General features: G+C 43.6%; 1 protein-coding gene across 4 annotated transcripts in view; it reads right to left on the reverse strand.

Moving 5' to 3' along the window:
• Positions 1–21,339, reverse strand: part of PEDS1 (plasmanylethanolamine desaturase 1) — a 34,356-nt gene extending 13,017 nt beyond the window's left edge. For 2 of the 4 annotated variants that reach the window (XM_035121666.3, XM_035121665.3), the window contains exons 1-2: positions 20,983–21,339; positions 11,298–11,417 (exon numbers count right to left, since the gene is read on the reverse strand). In XM_035121666.3, coding sequence (XP_034977557.2) covers positions 11,298–11,417; positions 20,983–21,283 — 421 coding nt within the window. In that variant the 5' untranslated portion in view covers positions 21,284–21,339. The remainder of the gene's footprint in view (positions 1–11,297; positions 11,418–20,982) is intronic. The other 2 variants (XM_088674629.1, XM_088674628.1) reach the window with 1 other exon arrangement.
• Positions 21,340–22,026: the final 687 nt, after the last annotated feature.

Raw genomic sequence — 22,026 nt, forward strand, 5'->3', positions numbered from 1 at the left:
ACGCTAGCAGAAGTATATAAATACTTCACATTACCAGTTATTGCTACCTTCTCTGTATCATTTTGCATGTAGTTGTATTATGTATTGGCATAAAGGCCATGGTCCAACCCAAATCAGTCACATTAATATTAATAGGAGTTATTGGCATCTGTCTGTCTCAAGAGACAATGGAGTGAATTGGGTGGGGGGGAGGAGTCAATCTGCTGTGTTAGCAGCACAAAAGTGACTTACCCAGGGCATAAGCCTGGGCAGTGTATATGGAGGTCCTGGGTTGCCCAAATGACAAGACTGATGTGATCCAAAGGAAAGCAGAGAAATACATTTGGGAGTACTGTACATGTTTAATTATAATTTATCCCTAATTTCTAATCACAGAAACTTGAAAGGTCTCTGATACTCATAAGATGCAAGAGTAAATATGAATGTGGCTCCAAATTATGTCCGCTTTGTCCAATAATCTCTCATCTCTCTTCAGGAAAAGAAACAGGACACTAGTGTGACTTGTTAACCACTTACAAAGCAGAAATACCTGCCAGCTACTGGATAGGGGAGGATGAGAGCCACTCTCACCTGAATTGGACACTTATTCTGCAGTACAGCAATAAGCACGCAGAGATTCATGATTCACAGGTCAGGTATGAGGAGGTCTAATGCAATTTAGCAGCAGCTCTTAACAGAATTTATGTACGGTATTCTGAAACTACTCAGGCAAAGAGCCTCAACAAGTTTCCTAGTGTTCTCAGCAGGGTGTGTAGCTAGCCCTTATATGCTGAGTTTAATGTGAAGTATTCAATGAGTAGAATATCAGAACATAAATTCAGCAACACAGAAATTACATTCGGGGTTTCATAAGTGATCCGGCAGGAAATATATGCATGAATCACCTATAACAGGAATATGAAAGAGTTAAAAGTTGGAAACACTGTAAAGAGAAAGTGAAGTGAGCCCTTTAAAGTCAGACTGGGATGCTGGCCAAGTGACTGATCAAACATTTAATCACAAAGCTTTCATAATTTTTTTGTATGACTTCTCCTACCCTTGTGTTTCTGTGAGCCCTGACCATTTAGCCTTAGGAGTCATAGCTGCTAGCAGAATAGCTGGGCAGCTATTTTCTGCTCCTTGCTGCTCTTAACACCTGTATCTTTTTTTGGGGGGGGGGAGTTTCATGAGCTATGTAGGATGGCCTGGCATGTTATAAGAGCAGCCACTAGGGGAAGCGGTTCCTTTGAGGTTGTCAGGAGCTGGGACAAGGGCACCACCCTGATTGCCATGAGCTGTGTTTTTTTATGTCCATAGTGTTACGAAGCAGTGATCCTGTGAGCAAGTATTGCCGGGTGAGGCCCCTCAGGAAGGTTGTAACAATTAGTCCCCCCAAGTGGGAGCATGTGATGGAGCTGGCTGGTTGCCAGCATTCCCCAGCCCCTATAAATCTTTGAGTTACCCTGCCGGGTGAGAGCTGGGTGAACGTCTTAGTTAACTGGGTTGGTGTGCTGACAATACTGTTAGTGCCTGGTTCCTGCACTGTGATTTTTGTAATGCCAGGAGTGGTGTGTGATTGCAGAAGCGAGAGGGCTTGAAATATTTACTTGTGAGGGAGGCATGGCTGGGGATGAAATGAGGCTTACAGAAGCCGACACACAAGCTGTCACCAGTGTGACAAGAAGCCATAACTTCCCAGGAGACGCATGTTTCCATTAGATTTGCTGTGGAGGAAGAGCGCCTCACAGCCATGGTCTGGCATGATATGGTGCAAAGATTCTGGGAAAGAGCAGACTCTTGAATCCAATGCTGCTCTCCAGAAATGCATGCTTTAAATTTGACAAAGTGTTGGCCCTACTTTAGTGTTAGCTTCATAAGTTTTCTAGCAGATTCTGTCTAGGAAGAGATCAGGTAACAAAAACACCAGGCTACATATCAGTTTCTACCTTTATTACTTCATGCATCAAACATTCCCAATCTGCCATCTTTTCTGCCATACGTTTACTTAGAAATTGCCATTTCATTTGACTTGTTAACGAAAGTGATCCTTTACCACTGGTGAGGAAGACTCCCAAGCAGTGTTAGAAACTCAGATATACTGTATAAACCAATTGCCAAATGGCACCTTAAATCCACAATGGAATGTCTAGGCACCTTTTTTGGGGTTATTATTATTCTTTGTTTTATTTCCATACCACTTTATATTTTAAAGAACAAATATCAAAGCTGTTCACAACACACTGAAACATCAAATCAAAAAATCCAAAAGAAAACCAATCCAAGCTTCAAGGAAAATATTTCAGATTCTTCTCTAAGTGACATTTTGCTTCCCCCAGTTGCCAACCTGGCATCCAGAGATCTCTTATGTCGTCTCAACTGGACCCGCGCCAGTTGCAAAACGTGCCTGGTGCTTGTTTTATTTCTAACACTGCTCCCAAGAAACAGTAAACAGGTTCTCAGGTATGCTTTAGTCCAAATAAGAAACAGCAGGAATTCGTTCTGCCGATTCTTCTCCTACCCAAGTGTCTGCACAAGGGAGGCAAGGCTGCCTCCCCTCCAGCCCTCTCTGGTTGCTAGAGGGCTCAATAAATTGGGAGCAAGGAGAAATATAAGCTTGCTGGGATGTCAAGCTGACCTATGGAATGGGCCACAGCTCAGTGGAAGAGCATCTGCTTTGCATGCAGAAGGTTCAATTCCTGGAATCTCCAGGCAGGACTGGGAAGGTTTCCTGCCTTGAAACCCTGAGAGTCATTCCCAATCAGTGTAAGCAACACTGGGCTGGATGGACCACTGGCCTCACCCTGCCCAAGGCAACTTCCTATGTTGTGGGCATTTGTGGACTCCTGCTTCAAGTCACAATCCAAATTTGGAACTGAAAGTTCCTACTGAGACCTCCACAGAGTTCATTCTGCCCCTTTTGTGAATGAAAAAGGCTTTTTAGAATGAGACAGAATATTCTTTGTCAACGCGTCCATGCCCTGCCTTCAAGCTCAGTAATAGATTCACTGTTGCCTGCAAACAATGGAGTATTCAGAGTTGAACTTCCCAGTGTCACCTCATGAGCAAAATTAAAAGGACTGGCACAGTCTCATGGAAAATCCAGGACCTCTTCTGAAGTACAGCATGCCCACCTGTGTACCCAACAAGTGCTTTCCATTCCCCAGAGCCGCTGTGTCATTCTCCCCTTATGCCTGTGCACACATGACTTCACTTCCTCCCAACTGCTGTTGCAATCCTACCAGTCCTAACACAACAAATACTCTCCCCCTCCCTTCCCTGATTATCACTGTCCACTCCTCTCCAAAACTAGTTTCAGCACAGCTTTAATTTTAGTTGCTGTCCATTTCCAGGATGATGCAATTGCTAACTTCTCCTTCCTAGTACCAGTTTCTGGCCAGGGTGTGATGTACAGCTGGGAGGACTGTCTGCATTCGAACTGTTGCCATCAGAGGCCCTCCTCTCAAAAGCCTTATGACTTCCTAAACACCCTAAAACTAGCCTCCCGCAACCTAGGGCTCTCCGGATGTTCTGGGCTACAACTCGCACCAGCCCCTGCCAGCATAGCTTTGCTGCCTGATGCTGATGCATGTTGCAATTTGAAACATCTCGGTGGCAGGTTGAGGAAACCTGCCCTAAATTTCCATGCCGTGGGCCATGGGCAGGAAAAAAGAAACCCCTCACTTTCAACACCAGGCAAAAACATGGCTATTTATCTCAGCATTTGACTCAAGCAATGTCCCTCGCTTGGCTGTATCTGAAGAAGTGTGCATGCACATGAAAACTCATACCAATAACAAACTTAGTTGGTCTCTAAGGTGCTACTGGAAGGGTTTTTTTTTTTAATTTTGTTTCGACTATGGGAGACCAACATGGCTACCTACCTGTAACTTGGCTGCTGGTGTTAGCAAATTGTCTTTGTATATTGTTGTATGCAAAAGAAATATTGTTTTAATAGAATCCTAGAACTGTAGAATTGGAAGTTTAATGTTGATTATTAGTCTGAGATTATAGCAACAAGAAGAGTAGGATATGAATAATGCAAATAAATTAAACAAAAATAGGCCCATCTTGTTTGATAGAACTCAACGCATGGAAGCCTACAGGAAACGGCCAACAGCAACAATGTAAACAATCCTCATATGGGACAGCTGCATATTCCTGCATCATAGGGGGTGGAATAGATGATCGTCAGGGTCCCTTTCCAACTCTACAATTATATGTTCCAGAAAGGGAGTATTTCCTTGTTTACACTTAAACAAAATTGTTTAGGGAAGTTTTTAAGGATTGATGTTTTTATTATGTTTATAGATAGACTGTAAGCCGCCCAGAGAGGCTGGGGAAACCCAGCCAGATGGGCGAGGTATAAATAATAATAATTCAATGAAGTAGTTCTGTTGGAACAAGGATTTCTTGCTGAGCAAGAGAACTTGCCCCTCCTCCCAACCCTCTGGAGCAGATTTGGGGATGGTACACAGAGAAGGGCGAAAAAGCTATGTTGTGCATATGGTAATTCTTGCATTAACAGAACTAATTTATTGGATACCACACCTGGTTCTTTTATTCCACTGTATCTGCTGACAAAAATAAACAAATAAACCCTCATCACCTTGTTCAAGGAGCACAGGGGACAATGTTAAAAAGGCAGGCCAAGTTGCAATGCAAGAAACACTTCCAAGTGTAGGAATGCAAGTAATACTCAAGTATCAAATCCAAAAAGGATACAGTATATGTGAGCACCTGGTGCTTTTTGTTTGAAATATCAAGGAAATGTCAGAAAGGACTAGGGCTGAAAAAGGTATGGGAATGGAAAGACATTTGAAGGCAGCCCTGTTTAGGGAAGTTTTTAATATTTAATGCTATATTGTTTTAATATTTGATTGGGAGCCACCCAGAGTGGCTGGGGAGACTCTGCCAGATGGGCAGGGTACAAATAAATTATTATTATTAAGTACCGAGTAATAGGTCCTATTCTTTAAAAATAGTGATAACAGGACTCATGAGAATTCGTTTTTCTACCAAAGCAACCATAATAGTAGCAGAGTGCCACAGCCTTCTCAAGCAACTGCTCCTTTTGGTTTCTCTGTTAAAGGAGCCAAATACAGGAGACATATTCCTAGAGTATCGGCCCAGAGTTATATTGCAGAGGCAGTTGTGTTAAGCAACGAAATAGTCTTGAGGCACATTCATTAAGAATCAGTGATGATATTTTGACAAAAACTCTTTTGGGGTAGGACGCTGCTTCATCAAATGCACAAAAGAAAAGAAAAAAAACAGAATGAAACCAGCCATTTCGCTTCAACCAAAGGTAAAACCAGGTAGCTATATTGAGTGGAATACGTCCTCTTCTAAAATGCTTGATTAAACAATTCAAAAGAAGTCTTGCTTGAGAGGAGGGGAAATGCTCAAGGGTCAGGTGTTTCCAAGTAGTCGAAACTCGCAACACTTGACATCAATTGCTCAGCACTGAAGTTTCCTAGTAAACATTTTCAAATTGACAGAACCACTTGAGTAACAGCCTGCCTGTCTTTGGAGAAGAGCTTCAGCAGATCTCCAAGTCCCTTCCCATCAGAAGCACACTACGCAACAATAAAGGCAGCTATTTCGGTGGTGGTGATGCCTAATTACAGAAAGCCCAACATCTGGCACCTACATTACCATTTCCCCCAGACACTTTAAATTCCATAATGACATACGGTGGTGTTATGTTTTTAGCTTTTGCTTCTTAATATTGCTAATACAGTACTACCGTTTTATTGTATGGTTTAGTGCAGCGTTAGCCAACCTGGTGCCCTGCAGATGTTTTGGGACTGCAATTCTGACACGTGATTTTAGCCAAGTGTATGTGCTTTTAAATTACTGGCTTTGTTTTAAACCTGACACCCACTGGGTGTTTTCAACTACAATTCCCAGTTTCTTTTTGAAAACTGCTTAAGAGGTTTTCTTTACAATCAGGTGGTATATAAATGTTACAGAATAAATACATAACTGCAGCTGCCGTATTTTTCGCTCCATAGGACGCACCTGACCATAGAACGCACCTAGTTTTTAGAGGTGGAAAACAAGAAAAAAAATTGCTTTCTTGAATTGTCCTAGGCATAGCAGCCAACTCCTAGAGGCCTAGGTGCCTTTGCCCCCCCCCCAATATTAAATATTTGAGAAAGCTTATTTTGCAAAGGAGGAAAGCTCCATTTTTTAAAGGATGAGCTCAAAGTTGTGCAGCTTTTTTTCCAAATGGGAAAAGCCCCGTTTTTTTGGGGGGGGGGGGGTCCCAGCTCAGAGTTGTGCATCTTTTTTGCAAAGGGGGAAAGCTCCATTTTTTAGGATCAGCTCAAAGTTGCTGAGTTTCCTTGCAAAGGGAAAAAAATCTGTTTTTATGGGGTCCAACTCACAGTTCTGCAGCTTCTCTAGGAAAGGAAAGGACCCATTTCTACAGTTTCCAGACAGATAATCAAATCAGCCAGTCACATGCCTCCCTCTGCAGACAACAAGTGAGGCCTAGGCAGGGGGCCGGGAAGGGAGCTAGCTCTCTTATCTCCCTCCCTGATCTCTTGCAATCAGCTGCTGAGTGGGTTCCTTTCTCTTTCCCTCTTGTTAACCCTTAGCTCTTTCTTTCTTTCTTTCTTTCTTTCTTTCTTTCTTTCTTTCTTTCTTTCTTTCTTTCTTTCATAAAAAAAGCACGATCTGCCTTTAGCCCCTGGGCAATTCAGCTCCAGGGACCACACATTTGCTCCATAAGACGCACAGACATTCCCTCTTACTTTTTAGGAGGAAAAAAGTGGGTCTTATGGAATGAAAAATACCGCAATCACTCGTTTCTGCTAATTGGGGCTGATGGGAGTTCTAGTCCAAAATATCTGGAGCTTGCCACATTGGTGAAATCAGCTCTAGAATCTGCAGTGTTTCTCTAGCCGATGAGTGCTGCAAAATACAGACAAGAAACTATCTGCTTTTTTTAAAGAGAAAGGAGGAGCAAGTGTGCAACCTCTCAGCGCCCACATCTCATCCAGATACAAAGTGTAGGGAAATGGGGAGACTCTAATACTTGCATTCTCCTACCTGTACACTTGTTAGGATTCCTAGTGCGTGAGCTTATCTGAGGAGCAAGACAGCTCTACCCCTGCAAAACTGTGATAGGAGCAACACCACTGTGAAGCATCTGTTTCAAAATCTAAATCATGTTTCACTAAAAAGCGAACAGCTTGCTTTTCATCCTCCTGTAAAAATTCATTTCTGACATTAGGACAAATGTCAGTTTAAAGTGCATGAACATATTCAGCCTTGTTAGAAAATTGCCAGGCAAGTGAATGGTTACTGCAAAACAACCCACAGATTGAGGGCCCAGTTCTTGAACTTTGCTAACGGGGTGGGGGTGGGGGAGTACAGTAGCTGCCTTGCTCAAGGCACATACAGTACCTTAGAGCTGAAGACTTAAGTGTCAGCTAGTGTGCACACATTTGCACTAAGTTCCTCTTTTCCAGTCAAAGCCGCAGAGCTTAAAGCAACAGGCATTAAAAATGCTCCCCATTTGATACCAAAATAAGAATTGAAATAAACATTCAGTTACTCTTGCACACAATCTTGTCAAGGAGCCTCTCTGCTCCAGGCTATAATTCCACATCTAGTTCTCTACAGCCCGTTAATGCAAGACAACAAAGCTCTGTGGCAATATCACAGCTACTCAATGGAAGAGGTTTTGAGATGTGCAGGTTAGATATCAGCTGCTAGAAAGGGAATGAACAAGTCCTCAGGACTAGAATCTACAAGTCAGGACGCCTATGTTTGATTCATGCAATAATCCAATATCCTTGGGCTTCCATCAACAGCACAGTATAACAGCAGCAGCAACCCCTTTATTGCTGTTTAAGTTATCAACGGGTGCCTAATGTCCTGAACAATTACTAACCTCGTAATGCCAAACAGTTTTAATTCGCTCAACAGTTTATGGAGTGCCCTCTGAGTAAGTGAATGCAAGCCTACAGAGCACACAACTATAGTGTTTAGTAGCTCTGTCAAGTAGAAATTCAGCTTGTCACATGACATTGGAGGAATTCCTCAAGTGCAAGCAACTGGCTACTTCTTTGGATCTAGACCACAGATAACATTTTTTTTTAAAAAAAAGAGTGCCAGTGGCTACCAGGAAGCTCTGCTTACACTGAATCACAACTCCACTATTTTAATAATTTACTACTATCTAAATAATATTATCAGTTAAGTTGTCAACCTTATCAATTAGTAGCTGAACTGACAACAGATTAAGGACGTTATCACCATAGATGTGAGAAGAAAAGGTAAAGGTAAAGGGACCCCTGACTATCAATTAACGTGAACGAGAACTAAAAGCAGCAGGTGAATCTTCCATTTATATTTCTACAAGCAAGACTGAGCCAAGATTTTTTTTTTTAAAAAAAAAGAATAATTCCCCTGAAGAGAGAGGTGGCAGTTCCATGCCCATTGAATGAATGCATTGATACATTTCATCCCCAAACAAGCTATAAAAACCCTTCCACTCAAGAACAGCCAAGAGTGGCATTGCTGAAACCAAGAATGATATTGAAGGAAGTTTTACTCAGAGAAGACTCTCTGAAATTAGTGGACCTATCTTAGTCATGTTTATTACTGCATTTACTCAAATGTAATGCACACCTATTGGGGCCAAATCGTGTCACAAAAATTAGGGTCTGCATTAGATTTGATGGCGCCAGCAAATGGTTTTAAGGCATGCATGTCCAAAGTCCGTTTCGGGGGCCTAATCCAGTCCGCCGGTCAGTTTAATCTGGCCCCTGTGGCAGTTTATTTCCTGGGGTAAAATCCAATAAAAAGTTCAACAACTTCAATAAAAGAGAAAAGAAAAAAAGAGTTCACTTCATCAAATCTGGCCCTCTTTGAAAAACGTTTGGACACTCCTGGAATTGATGTGTGCATTAGATTCAATGGTGCATTAGATTTGTGCAAACACGGTAATTTTTATGGATCTACTCAAAGCATAACTTCATTGAACACTATCCTTGCTTAATATCTTTCAGCAGAACGAATTTATTATCAGTTGAGTTTTCATCGACCAGTGGCCACTTCATGAGCTGCATAAAGTCATAGCAGTTCCTTGTTTTATTTGTTTTATAATTGTCTATTTTATTACTGTAACCCATCCTGGACAGGTACCCGTATATTCCGGCGTATAAGACGATTGGGCGTATAAGACGACCCCCAACTTTTCCAGTTAAAATATAGAGTTTGGGATATACTCGCTGTATAAGAAATATGACCCAGCATATAAGACGACCCCTGACCTTTGAGAAGATTTTCCTGGGTTAAAAAGTAGTCTTATACGCAGGAATATACTATAAGAAATCCAATTAATTAGAATTTCAAAAAAATTTCTTCAGCAGATATGTACAATGACCAGAAGGGAAAACTGCAAATGATTGGGTTAAATGGCTAAATGGTAATAAAATGCAAAAAGGAACAATTTATATGTGAAGGCAATAAACACATTTTTTAAAAGAAACAATGCATAGCAGCTGCAAGGAAATTTAAGCAGCCTATAGATGGTGGGTGGGTGGAGCAGAAGTTTCTCTCTGTCATAGTCCCTGCAAAATTTAACTCTCTGAAGCTGTTCTGTGAAAGCGTCCCTTGAGATGCAAGTAGCAGCTCCAGAGAGGCAGTTTTTGTGAAGCTTCTCCAGATTTGAGGCTGCTCCAGTTTCCCCCACAGCTGCTATTTACATTTAGACAGGACATTAACAGAATCCCAAACCAGAACCAGATCCCAAAGCCAGAGAGAACAAGCCACAAAAAGCTGCTCCTGGGGGACCTGTATTGAGATGAATGGGTTTCACACAGGCACTCTCATAAGGCACAACATCATACGCAGCATTAATTCGCAGTAATTTCTCTGAAAGTCAACAAATACATTTTATGAATGACAACACCACACCGTATTTTTTGCTCCATAGGACGCACTTTTTCCCTCCTCAAGAGTAAGGGGAAATCTCTGTGCGTCCTATGGAGCGAATGCCATGGCTCCGGCAGCGGGATCCCTTGGCTGCCGCTGCAATCAGGAGCTGAGGGATGCCTCCGCCGCCGGAGCCATGGCTCCTGCCCGTCCCTCTTCGCTCCTCACAGCCCCCACCCGGTGCGTTCTATTGACAATTTACAATTAAGTGCCGAGGAGCCAGCCAAATAAAGTTCTTCCTTATGTATCAGGCGTCAGAATGATATCTTTGTATTCGTTCAAGTATTTATAAACCACACTTTCATGTAAAATATCACAAGGCAGTATACAACCTAACAGCACAGTATTACAATAAAAACAGCTGTAAACATGTCAAACACATTAGTAAAGTTGCTTGGCAAAGAATCTCAGGTTTGAAAGGCCTGTCTGAGTATTAGCTCTTAGAAGACATCTAAAAGCAAGTGATAGTGGCTCCTGCTGAAATGCTTACAGGCAACGCATTCCACAGGGCAGGGCCTACCACAATAAATGCTTGGTCCCAGGAAGGGCTAGCCAAACCTCAGGGTTTCTTGAGCCAGGTGCTGTTATGGTACCAATTTACTGGACAGCACAAGTCAAGGCAGAAATTTACCGTATTTTTCCGTGTATTGGACGCCCCCAATTTTTGGGGACCTCAAATTAAGAAAATAGGGGGAAATTGCCCTGACTTGTTGACATTTGGGGGGGGGAGGATTGCCCAGAAGCTAACAGCCCCACGCGTCTAACAGGCCACCTATCAGCTGTTCCCTCACCGGCAATCAGTGAGCTTTGGGGGGGGGCAGAGTTAAGCTTTTTTGGGGGGGAAGAGTGGTGAAGTTTTTTTCCCCAATTACTTTTAACACTTTTCGCCTTTCCCGCAGAGCCTCCATACAGTATTCTGCTTGCCTCCTCCCACTCTGCCTGCCCTACAGCTGGGAGGGAGGCTGTAGGCAATCCGTTTTTGCTGTGTGGTGTCTTCGCACGGCTCCATTTGTGCGCGGGCGGCACAACGTTACATAGGAAGAGCGCGGCGATTGAAGTAATATCCCCACTCTGCGCCCTTAACATCACCAAAACATCGCGCCTTGCGCTCCTCCTGTGTAATGTTGCACACAAATGGAGCTGAGCAAAGATGCAGCACAGCAAAAACAGATCGCACACAGCCTCCCCCACACAGCCTCTGTCTACAGGGCGGGCAGAGTGCAAGGAGGCAAGCAGACTTGAGAATGCCCCATGGGAAAGGCGCAGAGGGGAGAGATATCTTTCTTCGCCGCAGCCAACTGGAGAGGCAGTGCCACTGTGCACTTCTGCAATTCGCCTACTGTATTATATAATCAGTTCGTACTTACAAATCCCAAAAATAATTGAGAAGGCATGTTCCAGTCTCAAGCAGAAGAGAAGATGGTAGAAGTTGAAAGACATCAGAGAAAAACACAGGATGACACTAATCCATTCCTGCAGTCTCTTCCCTGTTTAACAAAAAAGAGCATTTTTTTTATTTAACAGGTAGATTGAACAGTGAACACACACACAGCTTATTTTTAAATTCCACATTGAATCAATTAATTGATGAGAACTACAAATTTGTGGAATAAAAGACTTTGCAAGTAAAGTACGGACTAACCAGTGAAACACATTGGCAATATATCCAATTGAAACATGTTGGAAAGGCAGTTTGGTCCTGACGCTATAGCAGCATCGGAAACACCCATGCTGTTACAAGATTTAATCCCTGCAACAAAAACAAAAAATCCTACACTAGCACTACATAAAACTTTACTTAACAGGAAGAAATACGATTTAGAATATGAAAGACAAAAATGGAGTAGAGAGCTAGGAGTACAGATAACAAATGATATATGGGAGACAAGTATAAAGTCAATAGAAAAAGCCTCTATGGATTTAAGACTTAGACTTATTCAACAGAAAATAGTATTTAGAGTCCACTGGACTCCAGCAAGATTATATCAGAAGAAAATAACAAGCGCAGATAATTGCTGGAGATGTGGGAGTAAAAATGTGAACCTAATACATATGTTGATTAACTGCCCAATGATCAGACCATTCTGGAGCGAGTTTAGGATATTTATAGCAAAAGTAATAAAAAGAAATTGTTATTTAGGGCAACTGAATTTAATTCTAAATTCCATTCCGGAAACTTGGGGCCAAAAAAGTGGTTGTATCGCGCTATATTAGAAGCAAAAAAAACTTGTTTTGATGAATTGGAAGAGTCACAAAAAGATTCCACTGAGCATATGGATTGATAATATGGACAGGTTAGCTACATACGAAAGAATTGCTTGTTGACACAAAATAAGAATGAATATGAAGAAATTTGGAATGAATATCTAAGTGACAAGACGGATAACAGTGGGAAATAGAGGGGGGAGCCTCAATGGTGCCCCTCTGGAGGCTTCACCCGGGCAAAAAAAAACCCAGCAAGCCCCCCCTACCCCATAGCTACGGCTCTGCCTGAAAGTCTTACTTGTGGTGGCATTACCCTTGCGTATAGGACTGTATTGCTTAGAAATTAATGAGTGAAATTCTACATTGTGCTATTACAAATGTTACATCTACTCAATAATTTCAGCTTGCCAGATGGAATGATGCCCCCTCTCTCCCCCCACCTCCATTGTTCTAGTACCGGTAGCTCTTCTGACTCCTCCCCACTCCCCGAACCAATTCTTGGAGGGCACAGGGAGGGGCGAGGGAGGAAAGCCCCATTGTGCAAGCAGAAGTCCCTGCACAGGGCTTCTACCGAACCCACGGCCCTGAGATTAAGAGACTCATGCTCTTTAATGTGCCAAATTGAAGAAGTGTATCTTGCATTATCCCCCACCCCCAAACACAAGAAATGATTCTCTGAGGTCTCTGTTGGCTTACTATACATACGGTGCTAGGTTTGAGGTGCAAATCTATTACATCCCGTAGGGTAAGAGGTCATTTGAATGCAACTAGAAGCTGCACTCCGAGGAAACACTAACTACAGCTTAGGCCAGGGATCCCCAAACTAAGGCCCGGGGGCTGGATGCGGCCCAACTGCCTTCTAAATCCGGCCCGCGGACGGTCCGGGAATCAGCATGTTTTTACATGAGTAGAATGTGTCCTTTTATTTAAAATGCATCTCTGGGTTACTTGTGGGGCCTGCCTGGTGTTTTTACATGAGTGGAATGTGTCCTTTTACTGTATTTAAAATGCATCTCTGTGTTATTTGTGGGGCATAGGAATTCGTTCATATTTTCAAAATATAGTCCGGCCCCCCACAAGGTCTGAGGGACAGTGGACCGGCCCCCTGCTGAAAAAGTTTGCTGACCCCTGGCTTAGGCATTACAAGAACAAGCCTAGCCCTCCTTCCAGGCTAAAATGCTCTCCAACTAGTATAGCCACAAGGATAAGATCAGAAGCTTCCACTCCCGTTGAAAAATTAACTGCAGTTCAGTATGTCATCTACACATTGAATTTTGGTATGGAAATGGCATTTTTCTATGATCAGACATCTAGCATTAACCGGGTGATCCGTATCAGTGCTCAGACATACCAAGGTCCACCTGTAAGGGAGTGGGAAAGATAACTGCATGAATGAACATAAATTTGCATAGAGCACACAGTTCACAAGGCCCTCTCTCTGCATAATGGTGAGGATAAGCTCCCTTCTCCACTACGCAAAGACAATGTGAGCCCAAGCAAACGCATGAACCAGGGAAGGATTAAGTGTACCTAAGCAAAGTATGCATAGCATGCCCACACCCACACAAAGACTGTGTCTCAAATGAATCAAGCAAACCCGGAAATGTAGCTTTAGGTCAGGCATGGGCAAACTCGGCCCTCCAGATGTTTTGGGACTACAACTCCCATCATCCCTGACCACTGGTCCTCTTAGCTAGGGATGATGGGAGTTGTAGTCCCAAAACATCTGGAGGGCTGATTTTGCCTATGCCTGCTTTAGGTGATACACGAGAAACTGCATGAACTCAGTCTGTGCAGTTTGCACAAACCCATAGCTGCCACAGGTAGAACATGACAGAATACAAAACCGACAGCATGTTTTCAGACATGGGTATGATCACAACATGGGTATTATTCTAAGTCAGCCTCTATGGCATCCAAGTTAATTAATACCCACATTCTGCAGAGGAGCAACTGCACCCTAAATAGAAGAGCTAAATGCCCAAATCCACAAGGAACAATTAACATGCGGGAAACTTCATGGCTCTTTCATGCATCTCCCAAGGGAAACCATGTTCAAGCTGCTTGTGAAGACAACCCTGCCATTTCAAGTCAAAGCTGAGGATTTTGCAAAATTAGTGGACCGAGAAGTCACCCCATATGCATGCATCCACGTGGAATCCCAATTTGTCCATATGGCCAAAAATGAACTTAACTGTGTAGTGCCTAGATTAAGATAGACAGCAAGTGTTGATAACGCTGTGGAGCCTTCAGTGACAAATAGCAAAACACCACGTAGATTGCAACAACGGATTTTAAAGTGAATCACCATCTACACCAACACATTGTAAAGATTTCAAGAACTGGTGGTCCAGGAGACAGCTTTCTCTGCAGGAGCCTGAAAACTGCAAGTCCCTCCCTTATAGAGGTGCATCCAGCATAATTATTTGCCTTTTGTCACAAGCTGAAGACACACCCTGGCCTTTGACAGCTGAAAAATATTTTGGTGATTTACCTGGAAATTGCTAATTAATGTATGACTGTTGTTGTAATTGTGATTGGGTTCTATGTGGCTTTAAATTCTATTATTTGAGCCAATGTAACCCATCCTGGAAATTTAGAGTGAAGGGCAGGTAACAAACCTTAATAACAATGATTATCATTTGTATTTGTACAGCTGCCAGCTTTGTGACTCCTGAAGGGGAGCTTCAGGACTTTTTAACTGTGCAAATGAATTTAATCCATTTAGTGTGTTCATGATTTATGCCAGGCTTTTGGATCCACAAAGTTAACTACAGTCCACCAGCAGCTTGATAAAACTCCCATATTTTTTTTTGCCAACTGCCTGAGAAAAGGCTTGTCAAGCACCTGGCAAACCACAATTCATGGCTGCTTGGCTGTGTTGTGCTTGGTCATACAGTGTGTAAGTCTGGTGAACACACATTGCATCCACCAAGATTAGCAGATTCCCTTCAAAAGTACTGGGCTTAAATTGCCCACCAATTTTCACACACAAGAGACAGTGAAAGTAATAAGGTGCCTGCTTTGAGGACTGAAACTCTTCCCACAAATAGTCACGTTCATCTAATACAGAACATATTCTAAAGCAAGAGTATTACAGAAACAAATTTAATATATACAAAATACAGATTTAATAAATGATGATGACGATGATAAACATTCAGATACTGGAACAGGCAGATTTGATGTGTTGACAAGCTGCTCACTGTTTCAACCTCAGGGGCAAACAGGTAAACTGTTTGGCTGGCATAGACCACCTGACAAATGCCAAATAGCACAGGAAACAGGAGAATTGAAAATCCACAATCCACATATAGTGCACATTCTTACTTATATTTAAACCTGCCTGCTAAGGTGTTTTAGCCCAAAAACAGTTAAGGGTTTTTCTGATGAAAGCAGCAAAAATGGTCACAGCCACTAAACGCTGCAATGCATTTTATTCACTTGAATGATTTAGGTTGAGCGAAGGGAAAAGTCTGCTGGCAATGTGCCAAAGACACCTGCAATTATCTTGCAACGGCGGCAGAAAATTTCCCACCACGTGAAATTTAGAAGTTATTTTACCTGTTACTGTAACGGTGTAACTGCAAATGAACTGTCAGTTCACATCCATAATGGGTGGTATCCTGGTCTCCCTTTTCTGATGGAAGACATCTCTCAGCAGAATGTGGAGAGAAGCAAATTTCCTATGATACTACCTCTCTATCCATCACACACACACCCGAACCTGCTCTACAGTGTCCCTGAAACCTATATAGAGCAAATTTAAGGGGACTGTAGAGGGAGGGAGAATTGCTGAAACTGACATATGCCTTTCAACACAGATAGAGAAACAACTTATACGACCCAAGGTTTCTGAACACACAGGTGCATTAAGAGCATTTTGAAATCATCTGCAAATTAAAAACCAAGCATGAAAATCTATGTTGCTAAAAAAAGTATGGAAGAGACCCTGAGTAGTCAAGAAGAAATGTCTATTAAATCCAAACGCCATGGTCTAATACATGTACTGAAGTTCTCCAGGCTGTCATTTACACTGGTGCATAGCCACATAGAAGTAAGTCAGAGCAAAGTGAATGATATAGTCACAGTAAATCTGCAAGCTGCACAAAGGAAACGTGGAATCACGTCTGCTGCCAACCTACATAATCCCAGTGACATTTAAAACATGTGAAATTCAATGTCATTTTACCCGGTTAATTTTTCTTTCGAAGCAACTGTCAGTGGAGTGAAGCAGAGAGTGGAATGCTCAGTGTCATGACAGCACATATAGATCTAGCTTAATTGTTATGAGAGATTGTTATGAGAGATGTGGTTTACAGCCCCTTAATTGTTATGAGAGATGTGGTTTACAGCCCCTTAATTGTTATGAGAGATGTGGTTTACAGCCCCTGCAAAGCCATGATTGTGATCATGGCTCCCGGAACAAGTTAAGTCACCCTCTTGGAGCATGTAAGCTTCCTGTTTCATAGAATCATAGAACTGGAGAACTGGAACGGGACCACAAGGATCATCTAGTCCAACCCTCTGCAATGCAGGAATCTTTTGCCCAATGTGGGGCTCGAACCCACAACCCTGAGATTAAGAGTCCATGCTCTACCAACAGAGTTAACCCAGTTTGGCTTGCATAGAATTTTAAAAACTCTGGTTTCTTTTCTAAATTTAGGCTACTTTCTGCACCATCCTCTGGGGAGCACCAGTGATCCACAGATTTACATTCAGTGAACTTTTTGTAAAGCATTCAATTTTGGCAAGAACTTGGGTAGCAATCATTAGACTCCTAGAAAAAATAGGAAACCCTGTCCCCTTTTAAAGCCACACTTGTACAAACAGAACAAAGAACCTGCCTTTTCTCAACTTCTTCAGAAATCACCTTAAGAAAAAAGGAAGTGCCACTGGAAATCAAATGTGGATCAACAAGACATTCCACTGCCAGGGTACAATGAACTGACTCAAGTTCCCTCCACCTCACTGTAAGAGGCACATGGGACTAAATCATAATTGCAGGCTTAGATTCTGAATAGAAACCTAATATTTCCAGCATTACTCACACAAGTTGCCAATTTTCATTTACACATTATGAGTAGTGCAGTATTTAATATCCAAACACTTTAATAGGCTGCTACTCTTCCAGTTTCAGATATTCAGATTGGGATGAGTGCTGGGTCATACATGGCTAAGAAGAAATCTGAAGCGAGAATCTGTTGAGCCAAGTCCAACATTTTATTTTTTAGGCCACAATGTTAGTTACAAACAATGGAAGTGCAGGGCTTCAGATCTAGAAACATAAGGAAAGCTTTTCCAACAGCTTCCCTTTAAGCCTGTTCAGTAACCAGATTGCTTAGACGTCTGTTCTGTGAAAGGGAAGGACTGCTAAGCTTCATAATACACACCTCTTTCCTCTGGGTTGACAAAAAGTGGGTCAGGCAGTACCCCCTCAGAGGACCTGATTAAAGTGGAGAGCCTTTAGCTGCCACATTCCTATTTTAAGCCTCTTCCAAACCTTAAAAAGTTCTGATTAAGGAAGCAAACTCCTTTAGGAGCACAAAGGGTTCCTATTCGTGCTGTAACCTTGAACAAGACATATTTGCTGTTCCTACAATAACTGCAAAACAGGGACACTGCCAGCTCTTGCGTGTGCTAGATTTCTGGAACAAAATCAATATAGCCTGACATGTCCTCAGACAACTGGATTTCAGACTCCCCAGACACCTTTAAAAATGTTCAGAATAGCCTGTGAAGGAGACTTAAATGTGGGGTCAATCAGTTGATTCTGCTATGAACATGAGCTTGCTCTAAAACAGACTTGTAAATAGCCGCTCACTCAAGCAGAGTCCCAAGTCACCTGCTGGTGACTAAGACAGTGAAGCTTTTGTAAATTTCAGGAGTTGGATCTTCTGTGGCACACTGATGTGCCATGAATAACACAGACAGGTTAAGTGGGGTGGACTAGTGACTCACAGGCTTATTTGCATGCTTGTCTCAAGAAGTCCAACACAGAATCCTAAGCCTTTCCAAATGCAATTAAGACTGCAGTTAAAAAAATACCTTAAACACTTTCTTATACACTGAAGAGATGCCAGCTCCTATCAGCAGTGGCTGACAAAACAGAATTGAATCAAGGAGATCAGGTTTGCAATGCAACTGCATCCACTAAGGGCTTGCATCTGCAGGCTTCATTCACTAGAGCCTGGGATGGGTGGGGTTTTGTCTTTCAGTACAGCAAGAAAGTGACCTAAAAAGCACACTTATAAGCCTTAGTCACATGAGGCAGGAAAGTTACCGAAGGAAGTACGTGCTATTTCCTGAATAAAGGCGGGACTAGATTCTCAGTGTTTGGCTGGCCAAGACAAAATGTCTTGTGCTGAACTGAAGGAGGACCCAAGTTTCTGAAAGCCATGTATATCTAAGTTACCAGCGAGTTTTGCTGCTTATTATTTCTTAAATGGTTCTATGAAGGGCAAGGGAAATAGGGAATCCTGTGAAGGTCTCTGACTTTTCTCCAGATTCCTGTTCCAACTGCCAGCCATATGGCACTTACTAAAAAAGGATAAAATATTTATGATGGGTCACAAAAAGGATTTCAAATGACTAGCATGCACTGAATTTCTGGCAACACCTCTGACCTTAATGCCCTCTGTTAGGGGTGCTTACCAACAGCGAGCAGGGCCATTCAATCATCTCTCCCTTTTCTGTTTCAGACACCTTTCTCTCACTCTCCCCACCCAGAGGGCAACTGGGGAAAGCAGATCATTCTTGACAGAGTCCTGAACCAATCACTTGCAGTGGGTTTCCACCACTAAATCTACAGTATTTCACTACATCTTTCTCCTCTTACAAAATGGGGCTGAGGGCTGCCTAGCCCAGCACAAAATGTTCTATCAGCCATGTAGCAGCTCCCCATGAGGCTGAGATAACAAATATCTGATCAAATCACACTAGCTGGGCCAACAGAATGGTCTGCCCAAAATAATCAGTCTCTGAGATTCAAGGGAAAGGCCAACCAGTCAGGGCCTGTCCTCATGGCTGGGTAAATTATTTTAAGTAGGGTTTCAGCTAGATGCCCGGTAGTGAAACTGAACTTAGAAACTATAAAAAATGAAACTTTATTGCATGCCCATTTTTCTGTTCACCACACCCAAAGCTGGAAACACAAGAATTACCTGCTTGCTTACCCTCACACCACCTAGAAGAGTAAACTAATGCTAGAGCTGATAGGGGCACCCTCCAGACAGACTTCCACTTCTATCAGCTCCAACCAGCAAGTCTAACTGGCAGGATAATGGGAATTGTAGTCCGAAATCTGGAGGGCCACAGGTTCTCCCCATTACAGGGCTGCAAAAAGGGCTCAAAGAGCTCCTCCATATGATACAGTATATACACCCAACATAGTACGGTAACTCATTTCAGGGAAAAACTGAAATGACCACTGGGCCTTTGTAACACTACTTTTGGAGAAGAAAAAAAGTTTGAAAAGCATTAGGAAAAAAGTAAGGAGGCAGCCAGAATGGAGAGAAAAAGACCATCTGAAGACAGCACTCTAATATGAGCATAGCATCCTATCCCCAAAACAGGAAATGGCAACTACTCAAACACACTTTTTCGTAAAATGAATCATCATATCCAGATTTTTCTTTAAATTCATATGCAGTGGGAATACTAAAGCACATGTGAATATGTAAGATCATGCCATTCCTCACTGTAAAACGATAGATAATAGGGGGTTTTTTTGGCCTTGTAGTCTAAACTTGCCACAAAATATATTACCTGCCCTAACCACCCAAAGCCACTATGAATAAATACATCCAACATCACTTCTGTTAAGATACACAGCCTCAGGCTTTTAGCAAATCTCCTGGGAAATAATCCCTCAGGGGAGACTGTTAAGGACATGGCTACTTTATAGTAGTTATTTGAGTGTAAAAAATGGTCAGGTTTGCCAGTGTGAGCTTTTGCAACATACCTGACTCTATGCCTCCAGAAAATCATCTCACACATTACATGGCAACAACCACACATTTGCCACGCAACAGAGATTTGCAGCTAATCACAGCTGGCAAGGATCCTTTTAATTTTTGTTTGTTGACTTTACAGGTCAAGTTCACAGTCCCATTACTTTTACCAGAAAATCACTACACTGAAAAAAATATCTATATAAAGAAACAGTAGTTAATTAACAATATTCTGCCGACTAAATCTGAATTTCAAGTACTGTATGCATGCCCACATTCCAGCTGGTCTCAAAACCTTCTCTTCCACTTCACATCCACAAGTATTGCCACTTCTAGGATGGACCTGCATATGTCAAAGGACCAATTAGAACAATATTTTCTGGATTCGTTTGATAAATCCGTTTGTTTAGCTAATAAAGGAAACCACGGAGTCTCATATATATATATATGATTAAATAACTGGGCAAATTATTTTCAACCAACTAACCTACCCAATTAGCTAAGCAATAAAATCTAGTCACGACTTGCAGAAAGAAAAGTTGGTTAGAGCATGGTGCCGATTTGCCTTCTCTAGCAGTAGAATATTCCCAAAAACTCCCTTTTCAGGGGAGTCAGTTCACACACCCGGCTGCCATTCCTCAAGTGCGCAACAATCCCGAGTAGTAGAGTAAAGGAGATGTTCCTTGCAGGTGTGAACCAGGCCACGCTTTCCACCAGGGGCGAAGTGTGTGCGTGTGCGGGGAAGGCTTCAAACGTTCCAGGTGCGCGTCCGAAGGCAGATATTGGGCGTCACGTGTGAACAGAACCCTTAACCTGCGTCAGACCCGAAGTCCCACCCGCGCCACGTTTTAACCCAGAGGCAAGAGAAAGAACACCCCCCTCACGCCGGCCTCACCGGGGGAATAGAGCTCGGCCAGTTCGCGGGCTCCGGCGTGCTGGGCTCCCCAGCGGGGACCGGCGCCTTCGGGGTCCCCTTGGGTAGTTGACGCAGCGGCCTCCGCCTCGGACACCGCCCTGCTCGCCCGGTTCCGGGCGCACTCGGCCGTGGCCCGGCCGCGGCCTCGCTCCCCGTCTTCGTTCTGCTGCTCACGGAGGCCGGCTTCGTCCTGGAGCTCCGGCCCCGCCATGGCTCGCGCTCCAGCGCCCGGGGCGCCTCCTGGCAGAAGCGACGAGGGCGGCGGCGGCGGGAGCAGCATCGCGAGGCAACCCGCCCAAAGGCCAGCCGCCGCGCGCGACTCGCCGCCTCTTTCTCGCCCTGCAGGAGGGAGGGGGCAGGGAGGGAGGGGGCGGGCCCAGAGGGCCCGGGCCACGCCCCTCCGAGGAGGAAGGCCCGACCAATCAGAGGAGGTTCGCACGCGACCGCGCGCCGCAGCCGGCCAATGGCGCCCGAGCTAAGCGAGCGGGAGGGAGGGGCGACCTCCTCGGGGGGCCGGCGGGTTCAGGTCCCCGCCCACTCCTCTTGAGGGAGGCGCTGGAGGGAACGCCCCCTTTTCCTCGCCGCTCGCTCTCTTTTCTGTCCCTCCCGTAGGGGGCGTTATGGAGGGGAAGGGGGCGGGGCAACCCATGTGGCAGCCTTGGCGCCGCGCGCTAAAGGAAAAGCCCCCCCCCCTGTAGATTCCGAAGCGCGCCTTGGACTTTAGGACGGAGCAATGCAAACGGGGTGGGGGTGGCGCGCTTCTGTAGCATCAAATCCAGATAGGCGGCTATATAGGGTGTTTAAATTAAATGTTCAGGTATTTTTCATAAGGGTGTGTTGTGTCGATCCTGGCTGTTGCAGCAAAAAGCATAGCGTTTGTGGCATCATAAAAGGGAAATAGAAGCTTATTAGGGCGTCAGCTTTCGTAGGCTACAGCTCACTTCACCAGATGCATGAAGTGTTCTGCAGTACTGAGTTACAGGTGTCCGTGTGCACAAACACACGCACAGCTTGCTGCAGGTT

This window comes from Zootoca vivipara, chromosome 7, assembly GCF_965207765.1.
Source record: "Zootoca vivipara chromosome 7, rZooViv2.hap1.1, whole genome shotgun sequence".
Lineage (NCBI taxonomy): Eukaryota > Metazoa > Chordata > Lepidosauria > Squamata > Lacertidae > Zootoca > Zootoca vivipara.